Source organism: Orcinus orca, chromosome 7 (genome assembly GCF_937001465.1).
Source record: "Orcinus orca chromosome 7, mOrcOrc1.1, whole genome shotgun sequence".
Classification (NCBI taxonomy): Eukaryota; Metazoa; Chordata; class Mammalia; order Artiodactyla; family Delphinidae; genus Orcinus; species Orcinus orca.
In genome coordinates, this window is record NC_064565.1 from 91,397,864 (window position 1) to 91,416,125 (window position 18,262).

Genomic DNA, 18,262 nt, shown 5'->3' on the forward strand with positions numbered 1-18,262 from the left:
GAACCCAGCCCTGCCACTGCCACAAATGCAACATTCTCAAAAATACTCTTCTGAATGAATAAAGGAGCAAAGGAAATAGGTTTTCAGGCAGATGGGAGATGACAATTGTGTTAAGGCATCAAAGAGGTCAAATAAGACAAGGACCAGACAGCTTCTGTAAAGTCATTGGTGACTTCGGTGAGGGCCATTTCTGAAAGGAGGCAGAAGTAGAAACCAGATTGAGTGGAAGGCGGACCTGGAGATAGAAGAGCAGTCTACCCTTTTGAGAAACTTGCTGAGAGGAAAGGAGGCAGGTACAATAGCCTGCTGCAGTAAGAGCCTCTTTGGTGGTTTTCTGGATGCCAGTCGACATTTCCAGTCCATCCCCTCCATTGCTGACAAGGTGGGTTTCCTAAAATGCAAGCTCATTAAGATACCCTCCTGCTTAAACATTTTAAATGACTCCTCATTGCTTTCAGCATACAGTTCAAACACCTTTGCTTGGTGTTCTTGAAGTGCAAGGATCTGGCTTCTGCTCCCATTCTTGCCCCAGGTCCAGTCACTTCCTCCATATCCAGAGGCCATGACACTTCCAGCCTCTGTGCCTTTTTCTGGAATGTCCTCCCTATTCCAAACCTTCACAAATCGGCTCTTGTAACACCCCCCAGAGCCCTGTGTACATACCCCTCATTGCATTAATCACACTGTATCAAAAGTACTTGTTTACATGCTTCTGTATCCCAGGAGACTGAAAGCTCCTCGAAGGCAGGGATGTGTCTTTCCCCTCACTGTATCCCCTGTGTCCAGCAGTGCTTTGTACACAGTCACTGCCCAACATACATTTTTGAATGAAAGCATAATAAAGCCTGGGTGGTCCATATAGAGGCTGGAGTTGCTAGAACATAGGCTAGTTAAGATCATTGGCAAGCGGTCATAGGAGGAGAGTAGCTGTCGGTGTTTTGAGCGATCTGCGGGCGGACGCGGGGATCACTCACCAGCGAGTACGAATTTGGCCATGGTGAAGCCAGGACCAGCGGGCTTGTACCGCTGCTCCACCGTTTCTAGGCAACCACGCCGCTCGGGACTTGGCGCAGGCGCACTCTGAAGCTGAGCGCGGACTCTGGCGCCCAGCTGGAGAGGTTGCGTGTTGGGGTACACAGTTATACACTGTCATTAAAAGCTCTGTGGTCTCCCCCGTGCCTATTCCCTGCAGCTAAGAAAAACTAGTCAGTTTTTCGGTAGGCTTTCTTCACTCCAAGTAAACTATTTCCAACCTCCCGCGAACATAACACTTTTTGACCTATGAAGGATCCGTAAAATCTCGCGATACGCTCAGCTCGCGGGGAAGCTGTATGGCCGCGCCTCTGTGTAACCAGGGGGCTCTGAACTAAGGTGAGTGGAGGACGAGCATAGGTGGAACAGGTGGTCGTACTACGCTTTAGAATTCTCGCCTTTCAGAGAAAGGTCTCAGGAGTTGCCCGGGAAGTAAGTTTAGGGAGGTGGGTTAATACTAAGAGGTCCAGCTCCGGAAGGACGGACCCCTGACACCGGTTCTGAGACCTGGTGAGACTGTCTGGTTATCTCCAGACAAGCGCAGGCCACGTGCATCACTTTAGTTTGCTGCTGCTTCTGAGCCGTTCTACTTGTCCAAGTCCTTATTCTTAACAGTTCGTGTTTACCTGTAGTTAAATTCTTGTGTTAAAAAGTATCCATCAAGGTTAAACCCTTGTTTTTCATTGACGACATCTTCAAGGCAGTGGTAACATAAAATGCCTTACTGCAAAGAAAGCAGGAAAATTTTTCTGTCAGAAATCCACGTCCTTTTTTATTTTTTTAATACCTTATTTGTACAACGATTACTTCCAAAGTAACCTTGCACCTTTAAGACTGTGTATATACACATTGTGGTAGAAATGGAGAAAGCCCATATTGCTAACATGGTTTTACCTTTTTAACGGAAATCTTAATGTCTCCCTAGGTTCTCACTTTAGTCTCTATTAAATGCATTTGATATTTTTAAGTAGAAGTTTTACTCTAATTTTTATTTCTCTTATAACTCCTTCCCCTACAGGAAAGCGACGACATGTGTTTTCTTTCATATTTAGAAGCGACGTGTGTGTGTGATCTTGACAACTTTAAAGCCATTTGAAAGTGTTTCAGTGGCTAGGAAAATGAATAACAGAGCAGGTTCCTTTTTATGGAACCTCAGACAATTCAGTACTACAATTCAGTACTACAACTACAATTCAGTAGTTCCAACAGGCAGAACTGTGAGGCTGTATCCTTCGGGATTTTGCAGACCAAAAATTGTTTATTCAAACTGGAACCCAAGAAAGCTCTTAAGTAACTTTGATAATAGAATTCAGTCATCTATTAGATATCTCTTTCAGGATGCCTTAATTTTTAAATCAGGAGGTGATGGCTTTCAAACAAAGGGCATAAGCACTGCAACAGTCCTTACAGTTGACAGACTACTTTGTCCTAGAAGGCTGTCCTTTAACTCAAAACACTTTGTCTCTGATAATGGATTGAAGAAAAACTTTCATCATGAGCCTTCCAATGAAGATGTTCTCACCAAGAGAACAAAACCAACCCCGATCAACTGTAGAAAACTGTCTCAGGAGTGTAATTCCCTGAGTGACGTGTTAGATATATTTTCAAAAGCACCTACATTTCCTAGTAGTAACTATTTCTCAGCCATGTGGACAATTGCCAAACGGATGTCTGATGACCAGAAGCGCTTTGAAAAGCAATTGATGTTTAACCACCCTATGTTTAGCCAGCTGTGTGAACAAATTATGAGAGAAGCCAAGATCATGCACTACGACAACCTGCTGTTTAGTCTTCATGCTATGGTGAAGCTCGGGATCCCTCAGAATACGCTACTCGTACAGACTTTGCTGAGGGTGGTCCAGGTAAAATCAAAAGGAGCCTTAAATATACTTTTACTTGGTTTAGCATATCTTGAAAGAATGATGGGACATAGACATGTAGCCTCCTTGAAAGAAACTTATCTTTGGGATGGTAGTTTATATTTGTTTCTGCATAGATATTATATGATTTAGAGTCCTTAAGTTAGCCAGATCTTTTTGCTGTAGAAATTTATGAAAGCTTGCCCCATTTTTCTTCTCTGGAGTTGAGTAATAGTGAATAAGCTAAAATGGGGAGAGGTACAAAATATACAAGGAAAGGTTGGGTAGTTGAAAGAAGGAGAGAAGGGAAGGGAACTAGTATTTATTGACTGCCTATACCTTTTTCTTGTGTTGTCTTATTTAATCTTCTTTAGTCCTGTAAGGTTGATGTTACCTCAGTTTAGCAGATGAGGAAAGAGATTTAGTGATGTTAACTTGGCTAAAGTCACACAGCTACTGGATTGATTTATTCATACAGTAAACATTTATTGGGTGTCAACTATGTATCAGTTACTAGACTTGTCACTAGGGATGTAAAGATATAGAAGCCATGATCCCTGCCCTTATAACCTAGAGGGGACAACAGATATTTTGTAGGTAATTACAAAAATAACCAATGTTCATCTGATGAGTCATACATTTACTATGTTGTAGGCATGGTGCTGAGCATAGGGAATACAGTTACAAAATAACGGCCACATAGAGCTTTCAGTGCAATGAAAGAAAAATATAGAGAGTGCATTACAAGGGCTTCAAACCTAGCAGGAGTACGCCTTCATGATGGGAAGAGGTGATGGGAGAGGAGGATACAGGATTACTGTTTGAAGCAGTGATAGGTACAAAGTTTGAAAAGAGGATTGTCTCATGTAATTCTCAGTGTAGTTTTTAAAAGTAGGTATTGTTACTTTCATCTTACCGATTAGGAAATTTAAGCTTAGAGCGGTTAAATAACTTGCCCACGGTCACATACCTGTTATTGTCACTATCTGTAGGTACTTGATAGATATTTGCTGCGTGAATGAACAAACACCTTGACATAGTAGAGCTAAAATTCAGGCCCAGTAGGAGATGATGGCTAAGCTGAGTCCAAGAAATGGCCAGCACTTAGAAGATGGATAGCGAAGGGGATGGTGTTTCAAGCAGAGAAGACTATATGTTCAAATCCTGGAGCATAGTTTGTGGAGCTGAAAGTAGTTCATTGTGGCTGGAGGTACAGAATACTGGGGTTGTGAGTTGGAGGGAATGGAGAGGAAATTGTGTCTGTGGTTGTCAAGGAGGAGGGGTTGGGTGTCATGGCAAGGCATGAGGTTGGGGAAAAAGGGGATGAATCATGAAGAGCCTTTTCTGCCTGGCTAAGGAGTTCGGATTTATCCTGTAGGCAATGGGGATCCAGTGAAATATTTTAAGCAGAGGTCATCAACGTGCTCCAATTTGTATTTAGATTACTGTGGGAGTGGGAAATGGAATGGAGGAAGGAGCCAATTTTAGTTTCAAACAAAGGAGTCAGTGTCCTGTTCGATGTCACTGAAATGATGCCAGATTGGCTGAGGAAAAGATGTTCATTAAAGTAATCATTTACCTTTTAAGAGTGGACTCTTCAGACTTCTGAACTCAATGATCATAATTAAATAATTTTTTTTGAAGACAGGAGTTTCCTGAGGATGATCTGATATATATCCTATCCTACTATAGAATTCAAGAATTGGGTTCATAGGTATATGAGAGTTTTTAACTTTAACTTTTTACATTACTATGATTTCCATGTTCTCGCCCAGGAACTAATTTGTGTGTCGTGTGTGAGTGTTTAAACCGCAGAATATCCGTGTTTTTTGGTAGACTGTGTTCCCTATATAGTTATTTAAAAGTGATTACAGTAAGTCGCTCTACCTGGTCAGTGATGCTCTAAATGAACTTTGGACAGGTATTCATATCAGCATAGTATCTGCATTGGTGAGGAATGGACAGTGGATATTTGGGGCCAGGTTAACTGTACATTTAATTGTATCTCACTAACATGTTGGAATGTTGCAAAGACATTTTAGCTAGGGATGAAATATGTCATCAGTGAAGTTTGCCCTTCAAACACATAGCCAGTGGTCTTTTCTTTCACAGTAGGTATTGATGGAATGCTATAAATTGTTAATGGAAACCCTCTCATGGGAATGAGACCTTTTTTCCTTCCAGCAGTATCTATTTCTTATCATTATCTGGTTCTGACTTGAGACTTTGTGACTAGTTAGCCATGTATTGTAATTTTAGCAAAAGAGCTTACATCTTTCAGATGTGATCACAAGTACTCTTGTGAGGTGTATAAGCTAGTTATGATTAAATTGTAGAGCACTAGGTAAGCTGTGTTGTTACTATTCGTTTTCTAAATTAGGCCATTTCTAGAACCTAAATTAGTACCCTAATTCAGAGGATTTGAAAGAAGGATCCATGGAGCCTGGGCTCCTCTTGAGATCCAGGTAGTGGTGGTAACATGTGACAGCAGATGTGAATCAGAAGGTTCACAACTGAGGTTGCAGTTTGATACCCAGGAAAGGATATAGGGAAATTGTAAGCGCAGCTGTGTAAGATTCTTTAGGGGTAGGAAAATTGTCCTGTAGCTCTAATATTACTGCACTTGTCATCATGATGGCTTTGGGTCTCAAGAAGAGGTAAAAATAATGTTTGATAAAAGTTCTTTCAGAAGGGGAGGAAGGTAATCAATATCAAATCATTTTCAGTGATAATGGAGAATGTAAAAAAATGGTTGATACATAAAAGAATGTATCAATTATTTGGAAAATTCACTTACATATGACATCTTGTTTTCCAAAGATGCTGTTTATTGTGGACAGACTCTGTGAGTTATTGGTTTGATACTTAATCCTTTAGTTGAAAGCATCAGTTCAGTGGTTTTGCTTGGGTGAGATAGTCCACTATGAGCTCATCACCTGTGGTATTTTTGTAATTATATTTCAATAGGAACGTATCAATGAGTGTGATGAGAAATGTCTTTCAGTTTTGTCAACTATCTTAGAGGCAATGGAGCCATGCAAGAATGTGGATGTTCTTCGAGCAGGATTGCGGTGAGAACTCTGTTACCCTTTCTTCAGGTGCCTTTCTCTGTTTCTCTTAAATCAAAAACGAAGATGAAAGTTGAGCTCCCTTTTTTGGAGTGGGGGCATGGAAGACTTTGTTAGTAGTTATGGTCTTTAATACCTTATTAAACTTAAAATAGTGACTCTGGATCAGGTAAAGCTGGAAATAATGCTTCTTTCAGGGTCCACCATAAAATAAAAGGCGTGGGTAACATTAAAATCTAAAATTATCTGAAAACATAGTACTGATGTGGGCTGGGGGATAACTGACATGTACTCAGTTCATAATGGTTAATTGGGTACTATGTGGAGGTCACATGACACTGGCCCCGCTTGAAAAGGAGGTTAAGTTTTACAACTTATAAAATTGATGCACCTAATCTAATGTCATAGGTTGATGAGAATAATTTTTAATTCCCTTTTTCATTGACTATGCATTAGGATGTCTTAATATAATCTCCTGAAATTTGTTCATGCATAAAGATAGCAAAATAATGTGAGAGAAAACAATACTAGGCTGGTCCTGGAGCTTTCACTATTTGCACTCTTGGGCAGGTAGATCATTTCTTTGGGCTTCATATTCCTTGCCTAGAAGTAGAAGCTGGACCAAATGACTTTTACGATTTCTCACCTGGCTTTAAGATCCTAGGACTGTGGTATTTATTGTGTTTGATGACAGGATGCTAGTTGATCAGCAAGTTTGGAAAATAGAACGTGTCTTCACATTACAAGCTGTAATGAAATGTATTGGAAAAGATGCACCGATTGGTCTTAAAAGGAAATTGGAGGTAAATACCTTCTGAATTTTCTCTGTTGGGTAAAATTTGAAAAAAAAATTTCTTGTGATTTGCTATCACCTCCTAAAGTCAGTTTATTAGGAGGACATTATGCTTTTGTATGTAACTTCGCTAAAGTGAAATAATAGAAATAGATTTATTTTTATCTGTATATATATTTACGTATATTTATCTATATACCTGTTTGTCCGAGTCATCTTGCTCAAACTTTATCCTTTTTTATTTAAATATAGGAGTTTAATTTATTTTGCCACAAATGATAAATTAAATTTAAGTTTACTTTTCTTTAGATGAAAGCCTTGAAAGAATTAGACCAGTTTTCTGTTTTGAATAGCCAGCGCATGTTTGCAGTACTGGCCGCCATGAATCACCGCTCCATTATCCTTTTGAATGAGTGCAGTAAGATAGTCACAAGTAAGGGGAATTTTTCTTATATGATTTGTAGCATCCGATCTGTTCTGGACTATATTTGTTTTGTTTGTTTTAACAACTTTGCTGTTATATGAAAAATATCTGATGATATCGTTAGATCTAAATTTTATTTTTGCCTATAGTGTATGTTTTTTTTTTTTTAACAAAATATAGTGCTGTTTTTTCTAAAGAAACAAAAGTACTGTGTATATAGTATCTTGGATCTTACAGTCAAAACCATCTGGTGATTCTTGTTTTTCTAACTCATTCTTAAAGGTAATATCCATGGGTGTCCCTTTAAAATATTGATCAGCGTATTGCAGTCTTGCAGAGACCTCCAGTACTTCAATATAGATCTTTTTAAGGGAATAGCAGATTATGTGGCTACAACTTTTGACATCTGGAAGTTGAAAAAAGTAAGTATGTTAACAGTTTAGAGTAAGCCTCAGAAACTTTCAAGAAACGTATTAATTTATTTAGCATTTGAAATAATTTCTCTATCATTTTAAAGTGGTTTAGATTCCAAAATATTCCAATGCTAAATCGGCTTGAAAAATTAGCTCCTTATAATTTTTGTCTGGGGGTTACCTATTAATACATTATTCAATGTCTGGACCATCTTTCTCTCCAAAACAAAAATTATATTGTCCAAAGTTTGCTTTTCTATTTGTTTTTCAAAAGGTTGTATGGTACTTTGGTTGGATACTAAGGATTATTTCTGTCTTTCTACTTTTCCTTTATTAGATTTAGAATAATGGAGATAGGTGATGTGAGAGGCTTACGCTTTTTGAAGAATAAACTGTCATTACTTAATGATCATGTGTGTTTTCTATTTATGGAAAGTTTGCTTGTTTCTTCCAGAGTAAGAGCCTTTTAATTCAGGGCATGTGTTAATTAAACATCTAAATGAAGCAGGTGGTAAAAACTTCTTTTTGTAGTTAAGTAGTGGTAACCATGTTAGGTCACTGGTCTAGTTCACTTTGGAGGGTGAGGTTGACTTTAGTATGGAAATTGTTTTGGAAAGAGAAGTACTTATTGTGAGAAAGACTAAGAGGGAAATGAGAGGTGAACTGGAACATTTAATCATTGTATTTCAGCTCTATTCTCAGTTATAGAAATTAGTACTGAACATAGAAATTTTTGAGTTATCTCTTAGAATCTAGGAAGTGTCTAGGTTTGGAAGGGAGAGCAGTTCAAAATTGGCTTGGTCATTTTGAAAAACTTCAGAAGAGGTATATTTAAAGGTAATTTTCAGAGCTGTTATATGAAAAGCATATAGGAAAATATTTATTTTAAATGAGATGGAAATATGGAAACGGTTCTGTGCTCTGGTTCTCAGCTTATAAAAAGAGGTTGATTGTTAACTCGATACTCTGATTCAAGAATAACTGGAACACATTTTTTAAGGAAAAGATAATTGTTCCTTTTAAGGGAATATTTGGTCAGTCAGGACAATTCTATTGCGGTTTAAATATTTTGAGATCTAAAAGATTGCTAATAGCATACTGTAAATCTTAAGAAGTTTTCCCTCAATTCTTTCTTTTTTTAGGTTCTTTTTCTCCTCATCTTATTTGAAAACGTTGGCTTTCGACCTGTTAGTTTGATGGACTTGTTTATGAAGAAAGTAGCAGATGAACCTGGCTTCCTAAACGTGAAAAGTCTTGTCTCTATTCTTCATGTGTATTCTTCTCTCAATCACTTCCACAAATGCTGGACTCACGAGTATGTACTTGTTCTTTTTTTACTTTTTTATTGCCACATATCGTATTTATAGAAAAGATTACGAAGCTTAATGAATTCTTACATGCGAACCCATCCATGGCCTTCTTCCATGTCCAGAAATAAAACATAATATTCCTTATTTATGAAGTTAAACAGAATTTTATTTTATCTTTGCTAAAGATATGTGCTTTGCTTTTGCCAGTTTCTTTGTTCTTTGCAATATATTTGGTAATTCAGCATAGGAGTTTTCATTTCAAACTCTCCCCCAGCTTATTTCCTCAGCTCCTGAGTTTATAGTTTAGTTTTGACCCTAACTCTTCATTTGGTCCCAAACTACTGCTTTCTGTTCTTTTCATTTTAACCACAACCGTGCATTTCTACTATTAAACACAGCAATTCCTCAAACATGCTGTGCTCTTTCATCTTCTTTCCACCCAGAACATCTTTCCTTCCTCTCTAGGTCAGTTCTAAGTTTCATTAAAAACCAGAAACGCATATAACATGTTATTTGTCATTTGTTAGAAGGGTGATTAAAAGCGCAGACCCTGGAGACATTGCTTAGGTTTGAATCTTAGCTCTGCGATTCATTAGCTACTTAACTTTGGCAAGTTACTTATCTGTGCCTCAGTTTCTTCATCTGTTAAAATGGGGATGAGAAATAAAGAGTTATTTCTAATCGTATTGGGTTGTTATGAGGATTAAATGAGTTAACCTGTGTCAGGTTCTTAAGGCAATGCCAGACACAGTAATTGTTAGATTAAAAAAAAAAACTAGAGTGTCAGTCACAGAGGCCTTGGAGGAATAAACTAGGGCAGTTCTGAGGGTCTCAGTGGCAAGGTTCACTGGTCATCTTTTTGCCATCGAGTAGCTTGACTCCAACAGCTTTTTGTCCCTGTGGTTTTCCCTCAAGATTCAGATTTCCAAAAGAGAAAATCTGATCGAACGAGTTTGGGTCACATGCCCATTTCTTTGGGGCAGGTAATCAAAGAAGTGCTGGGCCAAGAAAAGCAGCTGCCCACTGTGCTCTCCATTGTTGTGAGAGACTCAGTTCATACTGCATGTCATGTGCCTTCCCGTAATTGTCTCCATCACAGCCCCTGTGCTTGTCATGTCTTATATAACTCTTTGGTGGAGCCTTGACACATAGCTGCAATTATTTGTCAATAAGCCTGTCTCTGCTCCATAATTGAAAAGCGCTCTAGAGCTTTTTAAACCACTTTATCGAGGTATGAATAACAACATGTAAAATGCTGTGCATATTCAATGTATACAACTTGGTGAGTTTTTAGCTCATTATTCTTGATTCTTCCTTTTCCATTAACATTCTCCTCCTCCTCATCTAAGTTTATTTGTTCATTTAGTCGGAAAACTTGTACCAAGCACTCAGGTACTTAAGACAAAAATGAATGAGACATAATCCTTTCTGCAGTTAAATACAGCATGAACATTGAAGTGATAGAGTTTTATACAGTGTATATAGGAATAGAGGAGGGATGTACCAGGATGCTAGCTTGGCAAAGTGGAGGGTCAGGGTGGGTGCCAAGCATCCTGCCTGGAGGAATTGGTACCTGAGCAGATCTTGAAAGATGGAGAGAGAGCAGTTAACGATGGAAAGACCATTCTGAGTAGAAGGGGCTCCGTATTCAGGTCAGGAAGGAAAGCAACAGCAGAGTACATGCGGGGAATGACACAGATTTCGGTGTCGCTGAAGCGTGAGGTAACAGCATAAGAAGTGGGATGCGAGGAGACTGGGGAGGTGATTACCGCTGGGCTCCAGATCGGTCCTCTGCAGCCCCGCTGTTTCTTGCTGCATACTCCAAACTCCATCAGTTCTCCCTTTAGTAAGTGTTGCCTCACTGTTGTCTCTAGGACCTGTTAGCAGTCCTGCTTAACCTGTCACAGCCTTCCTCACTCGGCCATCTGCTCCTCACGGGACCTCCCAGTTGATCTCAGACATTTCCCTTTATGGCTCATTGGTACTAAGGGCTTACTTCAGGGCATACTTGCCCTGCTGTGGGCATCTCTGCCTGTGCCCCAGCCTCGCTAGTTATTACAGCATGAATGGCATGTACTTTCAGGGCTTAGTTTCAAGTGGTCTTCCCTTTTGCCATCTTTTCCACTTAACTGAAATTCTCCTTATCCCCAAAGCTACCCTATCTACTTTCTTTCCTGTACACTATCACAGTACTCTGCAAGCATCAATACTTCCTTTTTCTTATATAATGATATATAGCTTATGCCCTAAGAGTCGAATTGACCTGGGTTCAAAGCGTATCTGTGCCGTCTATCAGCAGTGCCACCCTGCACACGTGACCTTACCTAATTTTGATCTTTCCTCTCTTCCTCTGTGCTTAGCTGCTTTGTTATACTGCGTAACATTAGCTTGGGTGGTAGGATTAGGCTAGCAGTTCTTTTAACTCAGAGTATTAATAGCTAGAGAATTGTAATTGATTATAAAACTGCAGTGGAGTTCCAGGTCTTAAAGACTTACTCATGATAAAAAACCTAGCACAACGGTTAAAAGCCTCTGGACCCTGACAACTTGGATTCCAGTGCTGTCTCTGCTACTTCCTGGCTGTGTGTTCTTGGACAAGTTAGTTGACCCTGCTTGGCCTGTTTACTCATCTTTATTATGAAGAAAATAATGATACCTATCCCACAGAGTTTGAATAGGAATTAAATGAGTTAAAGCTTATAAACATTTGCCCTGTGTAAGACACGTAGTAGTAGCTAACATTTATTGAGTGTATGTATTTATTATGAGATAGTCACCGACCTGAAAGATGTGTGAAGACTTATTGCAAGCCTGATTGTTTTATCCCCTTAAAGCTGTCAGTTCTGTGACACCTCACTAGCTCTACCATGACCTTGTCTACTCTTCATATTTGAAAGCTGACTCTCCTTTCTGCCCCTGTAGGTTCCTAGAAGTTATGGCTAGTGCTCTGACTGGTAGTCTTCACCACATCTCTTCTGAAAACCTGTTGAATGCTGTGTGTTCGTTTTGCTTGATGAACCATTTTCCCCTGGCCCCTATTAATCAGCTTCTTCAAAAGGACATCATCCATGATCTGCTGACGTCAGGTAGGATGTCAGTGCACGGTGGTGACTAAAATAAAGCAGTACTGCCAGGCTACCAGGTGATTCAGATTGGGGTCTCAGTTGCCGCAGTGTTAGTTAAAACGTGTGGAGCGGGTGCTCCTGATGAAAGGACCAATGATGGTGAAGTCAAAGGGCCATGCTTCAAACCAGCAAACCGGTGGAGGCTCCTTTAGTGACAGATCCTGCCCATAGATGGCAAGAATAAGAAACACAGCGTCATTGTTCTTTTTATTTACACTTCATGCACCTGTGCAAAGGCTAAATGTTCAGGTTGTTCTTTATGCCTTGATCAGAGGTGTTTGTACTTCTAATCCATATGTGTCACGTTTGAAGCCAAGTTAAGTCAACTTTTGCAGCTATAAACACTTTGTCACTCATGGCCTGTAATGAGGGCACAGCCGTTAGATCAAGAAACCAAATAGTTACCAAAGTAGTGAATTTATTTACTCTTGGAACCAAATTAATTGTTGTCTTTCAGTCTTTACTATTAAATAAGGAGAAGCAATATCAGGCTAGATGTGTAAAATTTGATGATTATCTGGGAATAGAGTATTTTAAATCCTTTTAAAAACAACAGTATGAAATCCCAAAGTTGAAGTGTGGAAAAGGAACACCATGTGCTGATTTTTCAAGCAGTCTAACATGGAGGAAGCAGCCGTGAACCCAGGAGACCTGGAATCTAGTCCCAACTTTGCCTTTAATCAGGAGGCATTTTAACATTCCTGAGCATTTTCCCATCTGTTCAGTGAAGAGTTGAGGCTAAAGCACCTTGAAAGATATTTTAAAGTTTAAAACGTTATCAGGGCGCTGACCTACACACTGTGGGACCTAGGGAGACACAGAGAGATTCCTCCTGATAAGAAGCAAATAATCAGAATTATAGGTGCCTTAATACAATTTCTTAAATGTAGCATTCATATTTTTCTTAACTATAATTTTCTTTCTCTCTTTTTTTTTTTTTTTTAAGGTGATGTGGAGAGGAATGTTCACAAGCTTCATGTTTTGGCTGCCTGTCTAAAACTTGATGATGTTCCTTGTCACAAGGACACACACTTAGTGCTGCCACAGCTGTCCTCCATGCCATTACATCCACATGCAAAGGTTGCCGAGGTGCTGAGTAGCCTTCTGGGAGAAGGATGCTTCTCAAAAAGTGTATGGTTGCCACATAATTATTATATCGGTATGGGACTTCATATGATTTTCCTCTGTTTTACTTCTTTTCTGACAAAAGATAAGGAGTTTACTGCAGCAGTCTAGTGTGGTGCAGCATTGGCTCTGGAGCTGGACTGCTGGGTGTGGATTTTCACTCTGCTACTTACTAGTGCTGTGTGTTAGGCACTCACCAGCGTCTTTCCTCATCTGTAAAATGGCAATAATAATATTACCCACCTCACAGGGTTCCTGTGACCAACAAATGAGGTTATATATATAAAATCCAGACTAGTATTTGGCACATGGTAAATAAGCTCAGTATAGCTTACCTGCTGCCATTATAATTATTGGTAGTGGTAGTATACCTTTTCAAACAAAAAATCACTCGGAGCGATGTTTGAAAAATTAGTATCAATTTTTTTCTTTCAGATTTTGAAATCAGAATGGATGCTAACAGGAGCCAAGTGCTTCCATTTTCTGACGTGGATGTGGTAACTTCTGCTACAAATATTCAAAGGTTGTTTACACATACGCATTTGCTGAGCTTTCTAAATTTAACTCTTAATTCTTGAAGACTTCATATTAAATAGCAGTAACAATACAAAGACCTTATATTTGTATAGCTCTTGTAATGCACCAAGGGACAACCATTGATCTACCCCTTAGGTATAAATGTGGGACCCTGTGGTTGAAGACAGTGGATTGGAGTTGTCCATTTAATGAAACAGGCAACTTTTTAAAATCAGGTTTTAAAGCTAAACAGTTCAATAAAACAGTGCTAATATAATTGAAACCATCAGTGCAGTGTAAATTTTTGACAAGATAATGCAGTAGTGATCATAAAGAATGAAGGCTTCTACTAAAATCAAATACCCAAAAAATATTTTTCTCTACCGCCAAACCTTTCTAAAGGTAGAGAAACTTTAGCTTTTTAATTAAGCTGTATTGTATATGGATCAAACCATACTGAAGTTAATTAGAAGTAGTTTCCTTGACTCACACAGTACAGAGAGTGTTTCTGGGAGAAATTGATGCTACTCCCTGAGAGAATATTCTGCCTTGTAGGCATCTGGATCAGGTCATATTGCACACGCCCTGTGTTCAGTCATTCTTTGTGGAAAGGCTCTGTTAGGGCCTGTGGGGCACACAAAGATGAGTCAGACGTGGATCCTGACCCCAAGCGACGTATATCCCCTACTGCTTTGTAGCACATGCACGTAAATATGGTAGAGAGAGGTACAGAAAAAGTCTGTAGGGATTCAAACTCTTATCTACTCATCCCTCTCCACTCATACACAGCTCTGTAACTTTTGCACCTTTCTAAATCCACCTAGCTTGTTCCTTGGCCATCTTTTTCAGCCACTATCTTCCTTCTACTTATTACCTATCTTCCCTCAAAAAGAGGCTTTCTCTCTGACCCAGTTGAAACATCATTTTTCTTTTTCAGGTGTTCATCTGTTCTGGCATGATAATATAATGTAGTAGCTCTCAGCCTAAAGTACCGAGAAAAAATGAGGAATCAGTGTTCCTTTAAAGATACGAAATTTCTCTTACTTTATCTCAGATAACAGCCAGAGTATGACAGAAGACAGTAAGGATACAAATGTCTTTGTCTCCCCCAATGAACTTAATCTTTCCAAAAGGCCATGAACAATGAAAGACAAATTACACCTTCCACATTTTTGTTACACGTATACATTTTATCTTTTCAACGGTCTTGCCTATCTCTTAGTGTTTTCTTTTTTGTATTTGGTCTCCCCATTCTGGCTTTTAAATGTGTCTGTCTCTGGGAGACAATATTTACAAGCAGAGCATCTTCCATTTGGTATTATCTACATCAGTGCTTCTAGCAGCATAAATTATTATGTTTAGATCAGAGATTAGCTCTGCACAGGAAAGCCCTAAAATGGGTGCTTTCATATCTGAAAATTTTCCTCATCGAGAATGTAGCCATTCTTAAAGATGGTTAAGGGATACTGTTTGTATAAAGCATTTTTATAAACTTGTGGTTCCTAAAATAGTCTTCATGTACTGGAATATCTGCATAGTCTAGGTAATGAGGAAGTGAAGGACTAACACAGGAGGGAATGGTGAGGAATGTGGTAAGTGGAGAGCTCAGCTTTGAAATCTCCAAAGAACAAGGATGCAGCAAGATTGTACATGGTCATCTCATTAGTAACTAGTCTCACGTTTTGTGTTTTTGTTTTCAGAGTAGCTGTACTCTGTGTTCCTAGATCTACGTACTGTTTGGATTCAACCCACCCCAGAGGATTCCTTGCTATGAAAATGCGGCATTTGAAAGTAATGGGTTTTCATGTGATCTTGGTAAGAAAAAAATGCAAATGAAATAGTCTTCAGTTACTGATGTTCATTCTACTGGGAATGTTGTGGTTGAAGTTGGTTACTAGGACTAGATGAATTGTCAGCAGTATCGGAATAAGTGTTTTAGTTATTGTTTTCTTTGAAAAAGAACCTTTCTGGTATGTGAGTTGGCTCCTACTCAGCTGATACTGTTATTTACCTGGGGTTTTATAAGTGCTGCATTTAGTCAACTTTAATCATTTTTGTCAAGTGAAAAATGTAAATAATATGTGTACTTCTTTAATTTAAGACACATGAAACCATATTCAGTTTCTAGGTTATCTTGAACAGGAGAAGAAAAGATGTTAATTAAAGCTTTGTTTTCTTGGGCCATTGTGAGGCTGTTAAGGATGTTTGTCACTAGAAAGTGCTGGATGACTATAAGGATGCTTCTTCCTCTTCCCTCCTTCTGCTTTCTTTGATTCTGAGCACAACTTTTCTTGAACAGCCTCTCTAGATGTCTCTGTATGGAGCAAGAACCATACGAATAAATGTATATTTATGTTAATGTTAGGACCTATCTAAATGCCACTCATTTGGTCCTGCATATAATGTGAAATGTAAATATTTGAATCTTCGTTATGGTACTTTAGTATCCAAAACTGGATCATGCCCGGATTACCAAGGTTAAGATGGCCCATTTCTCTTAATGGGCTAATCTGTAACACTTTTTTTTTTCATGTTGGCTATTATTTATATTCTAAGGAAGATTATCCCAAGAAAGGATCTTTTGCACCCTTTAGAGGACTTTTAAAGTTTTTTTATAATTTTCACTGTGAGAGCTTTCTTCGACCCTAGCACATAGTCTTACTAAACTTCTAAAATGTGCATAATTATAAGTGGTTGGCTGATGTTATTTTAATATCCTTGGATCTCGAAACTAGCTTTTATTTTATACATCGTCATCTTCTTGCAAACTGATTATTTTCCTCTTTCTTTGGTAAGGTCAATAATTGGGAGATGGAAAAACTAGAGATGAAGGATGCAGTCACATTTTTGAAGAGTAAAATCTATTCACAGGAAGCACTTTCTACTGCTGATATAAATTTGCAAAGCACATGTTAAAGTAAAAAGCAACCTTTTAATGTTATTAGACATAAATTTATAAAAATAACTTTAATAAAGACTACAATTCAGTTGTCGATGGAACTTACCTGACTGCTCACCATAATAAAAAGTGTTATTTCAGTTCACTGCTAAAATTAAAGTTGAGAATGAAAGAAATATTCTCACTGGCACTTTAGAAAATGCTGAGAAAATTCCAGAAGGGTCATTTTTGCAGTCATACCTGTTCCTTCCAGTGCCCAGATACTTCATAAATTCACGAGCTATAGGTTTTACTGTTTCTCATTAGCTTTGATGCATTCAAAACTGGTTTCTTAGTTGTGATGGGTTGCAGGTAAGTTGCTGTGGGCAGTCCTCAGGTTTGGAATCTAAGCTGTTTTAGGACTCAGGTATGGACCACATTCAAGCACTGGCCACAAAGCAATTGGGCTAGGGTCTCAAATTGTAGAATGTATAAGAATTAACGAGGTAGCGTGTTAAAAATGGGTGAGGATCAGGTATCTGCAGTTGTAACAAGCATTCTAGGTGGAAGTGGTTTGTGGACCTTACTAAGAGAAACGCAGATGAGATAGTACAGAGATGGCAAGGAGTCCTAATTTCTTAAGATTGATAGGTTGTGGGTTGCTAACACCACAGTCCTTGCCATTGGTGAGGTCATTCCTTTCTCCCTCTTCCCCTTTCCCCTCCCACCATTTCACAAAGTCTTTTCAAGTAAATATATAGCTGAGCTGTTTTGTGAGCCAGACCCGAGGGCTGTTTTTCAGTTACGTTTGTTCATCCTTTTGTGGAAGTACTTGTTCAAGTTTGTCACACGCCTGTCTACCTAGTATTTGACTCACTGGGGATACAGCAAGTTCCGCTTGTGAAACCTGAGTGCCACATAAGTTGGTATTGTTTTAGCCCCGTGTGAAAGACCGAGCGCTTGTGCCGCCCCTCCACCCCATCCCCGCAAGTCCTGTGTTGGAACCTAACCCCTAGTGTGATGGTATTTAGAGGCAGAGCTTTGGGAGATGATTAGGTCATGAGGGTGGAGGCCTCATACATTGGATTAGTGCTCTTGTACAAGAGGCCTCAGAGAGCTCCCCTGTCACCTCTCCATGTGAGGACAGTGAGAAGATGACCATCTCCGAACCAGGAAGGGGGGCCCTCACCAGACACAGAATCTGCCAGAGCCTTGACCTTGGACTTCCGAGCCTCTCCCACAGTTAATTTGTGAGAAGTAAATTTCTGTTGTTTATAAGCTACCCAGTCTATGGTATTCTGTTAATATCATCCTGGATGGACTAAGGTACCCCAAATACGCAGACGTGCAATTACTGGACGTCTTACTCTGTGCCAGGCACTGCTAAGTATTGGGATGTATTCTCTCTTTTCATTATCTTAACTCTTTGAGGTGTAGCTGCTATTAATCTCTTGGGACCCTTATTTCCTTTTATCTAATAAGAGGATAAACTATCAAAGCTACATAAATAGGATAGGGCTAGAGTTTGAACCTGAGCTGACATGGACTTACAAACAAAGTAGTCGAGAAACCCCAGGTTGGCAATAAAAGGTCTCTAGCAGTATGACTGCATCTGTCACAGGTTTTATCAACTTACGTTGGCTACATTAAGAGAAGGTTAGAGCTGGAAGGAAATGTATCAGTCATTTAATCCACCTCCCTCATTTTATGGATGAGGAA

At 39.1% G+C, this 18,262-nt stretch overlaps 2 protein-coding genes across 3 annotated transcripts in view; one reads left to right on the forward strand and one right to left on the reverse strand.

Annotated features, from left to right (window-relative positions):
* Positions 1 to 1,255, reverse strand: part of MDH1B (malate dehydrogenase 1B) — a 30,357-nt gene extending 29,102 nt beyond the window's left edge. For both annotated transcript variants that reach the window (XM_049711924.1, XM_033429193.2), the window contains exon 1: positions 975 to 1,255. In XM_049711924.1, coding sequence (XP_049567881.1) covers positions 975 to 996 — 22 coding nt within the window. In that variant the 5' untranslated portion in view covers positions 997 to 1,255. The remainder of the gene's footprint in view (positions 1 to 974) is intronic.
* Positions 1,241 to 16,658, forward strand: FASTKD2 (FAST kinase domains 2). Its single transcript, XM_004262801.4, has 12 exons — positions 1,241 to 1,371; positions 2,051 to 2,894; positions 5,859 to 5,962; positions 6,654 to 6,762; positions 7,062 to 7,185; positions 7,459 to 7,598; positions 8,732 to 8,904; positions 11,822 to 11,985; positions 12,971 to 13,183; positions 13,585 to 13,672; positions 15,366 to 15,480; positions 16,462 to 16,658. The coding sequence occupies exons 2-12, from the start codon at positions 2,151 to 2,153 to the stop codon at positions 16,579 to 16,581; spliced, it is 2,094 nt and encodes a 697-aa protein (XP_004262849.1). The 5' UTR covers positions 1,241 to 1,371; positions 2,051 to 2,150; the 3' UTR covers positions 16,582 to 16,658.
* The last annotated feature ends 1,604 nt before the right edge of the window (positions 16,659 to 18,262 follow it).

Bases quoted from the DNA above. Each gene is read 5' to 3' on its own strand.
- FASTKD2 (XM_004262801.4), top strand. From the start codon at position 2,151: ATGAATAACAGAGCAGGTTCCTTTTTATGGAACCTCAGACAATTCAGT. The intron at 2,895-5,858 runs GTAAAATCAAAA...ATATTTCAATAG, and splicing joins CTTTGCTGAGGGTGGTCCAG to GAACGTATCAATGAGTGTGA. The intron at 8,905-11,821 runs GTATGTACTTGT...CTGCCCCTGTAG, and splicing joins CACAAATGCTGGACTCACGA to GTTCCTAGAAGTTATGGCTA.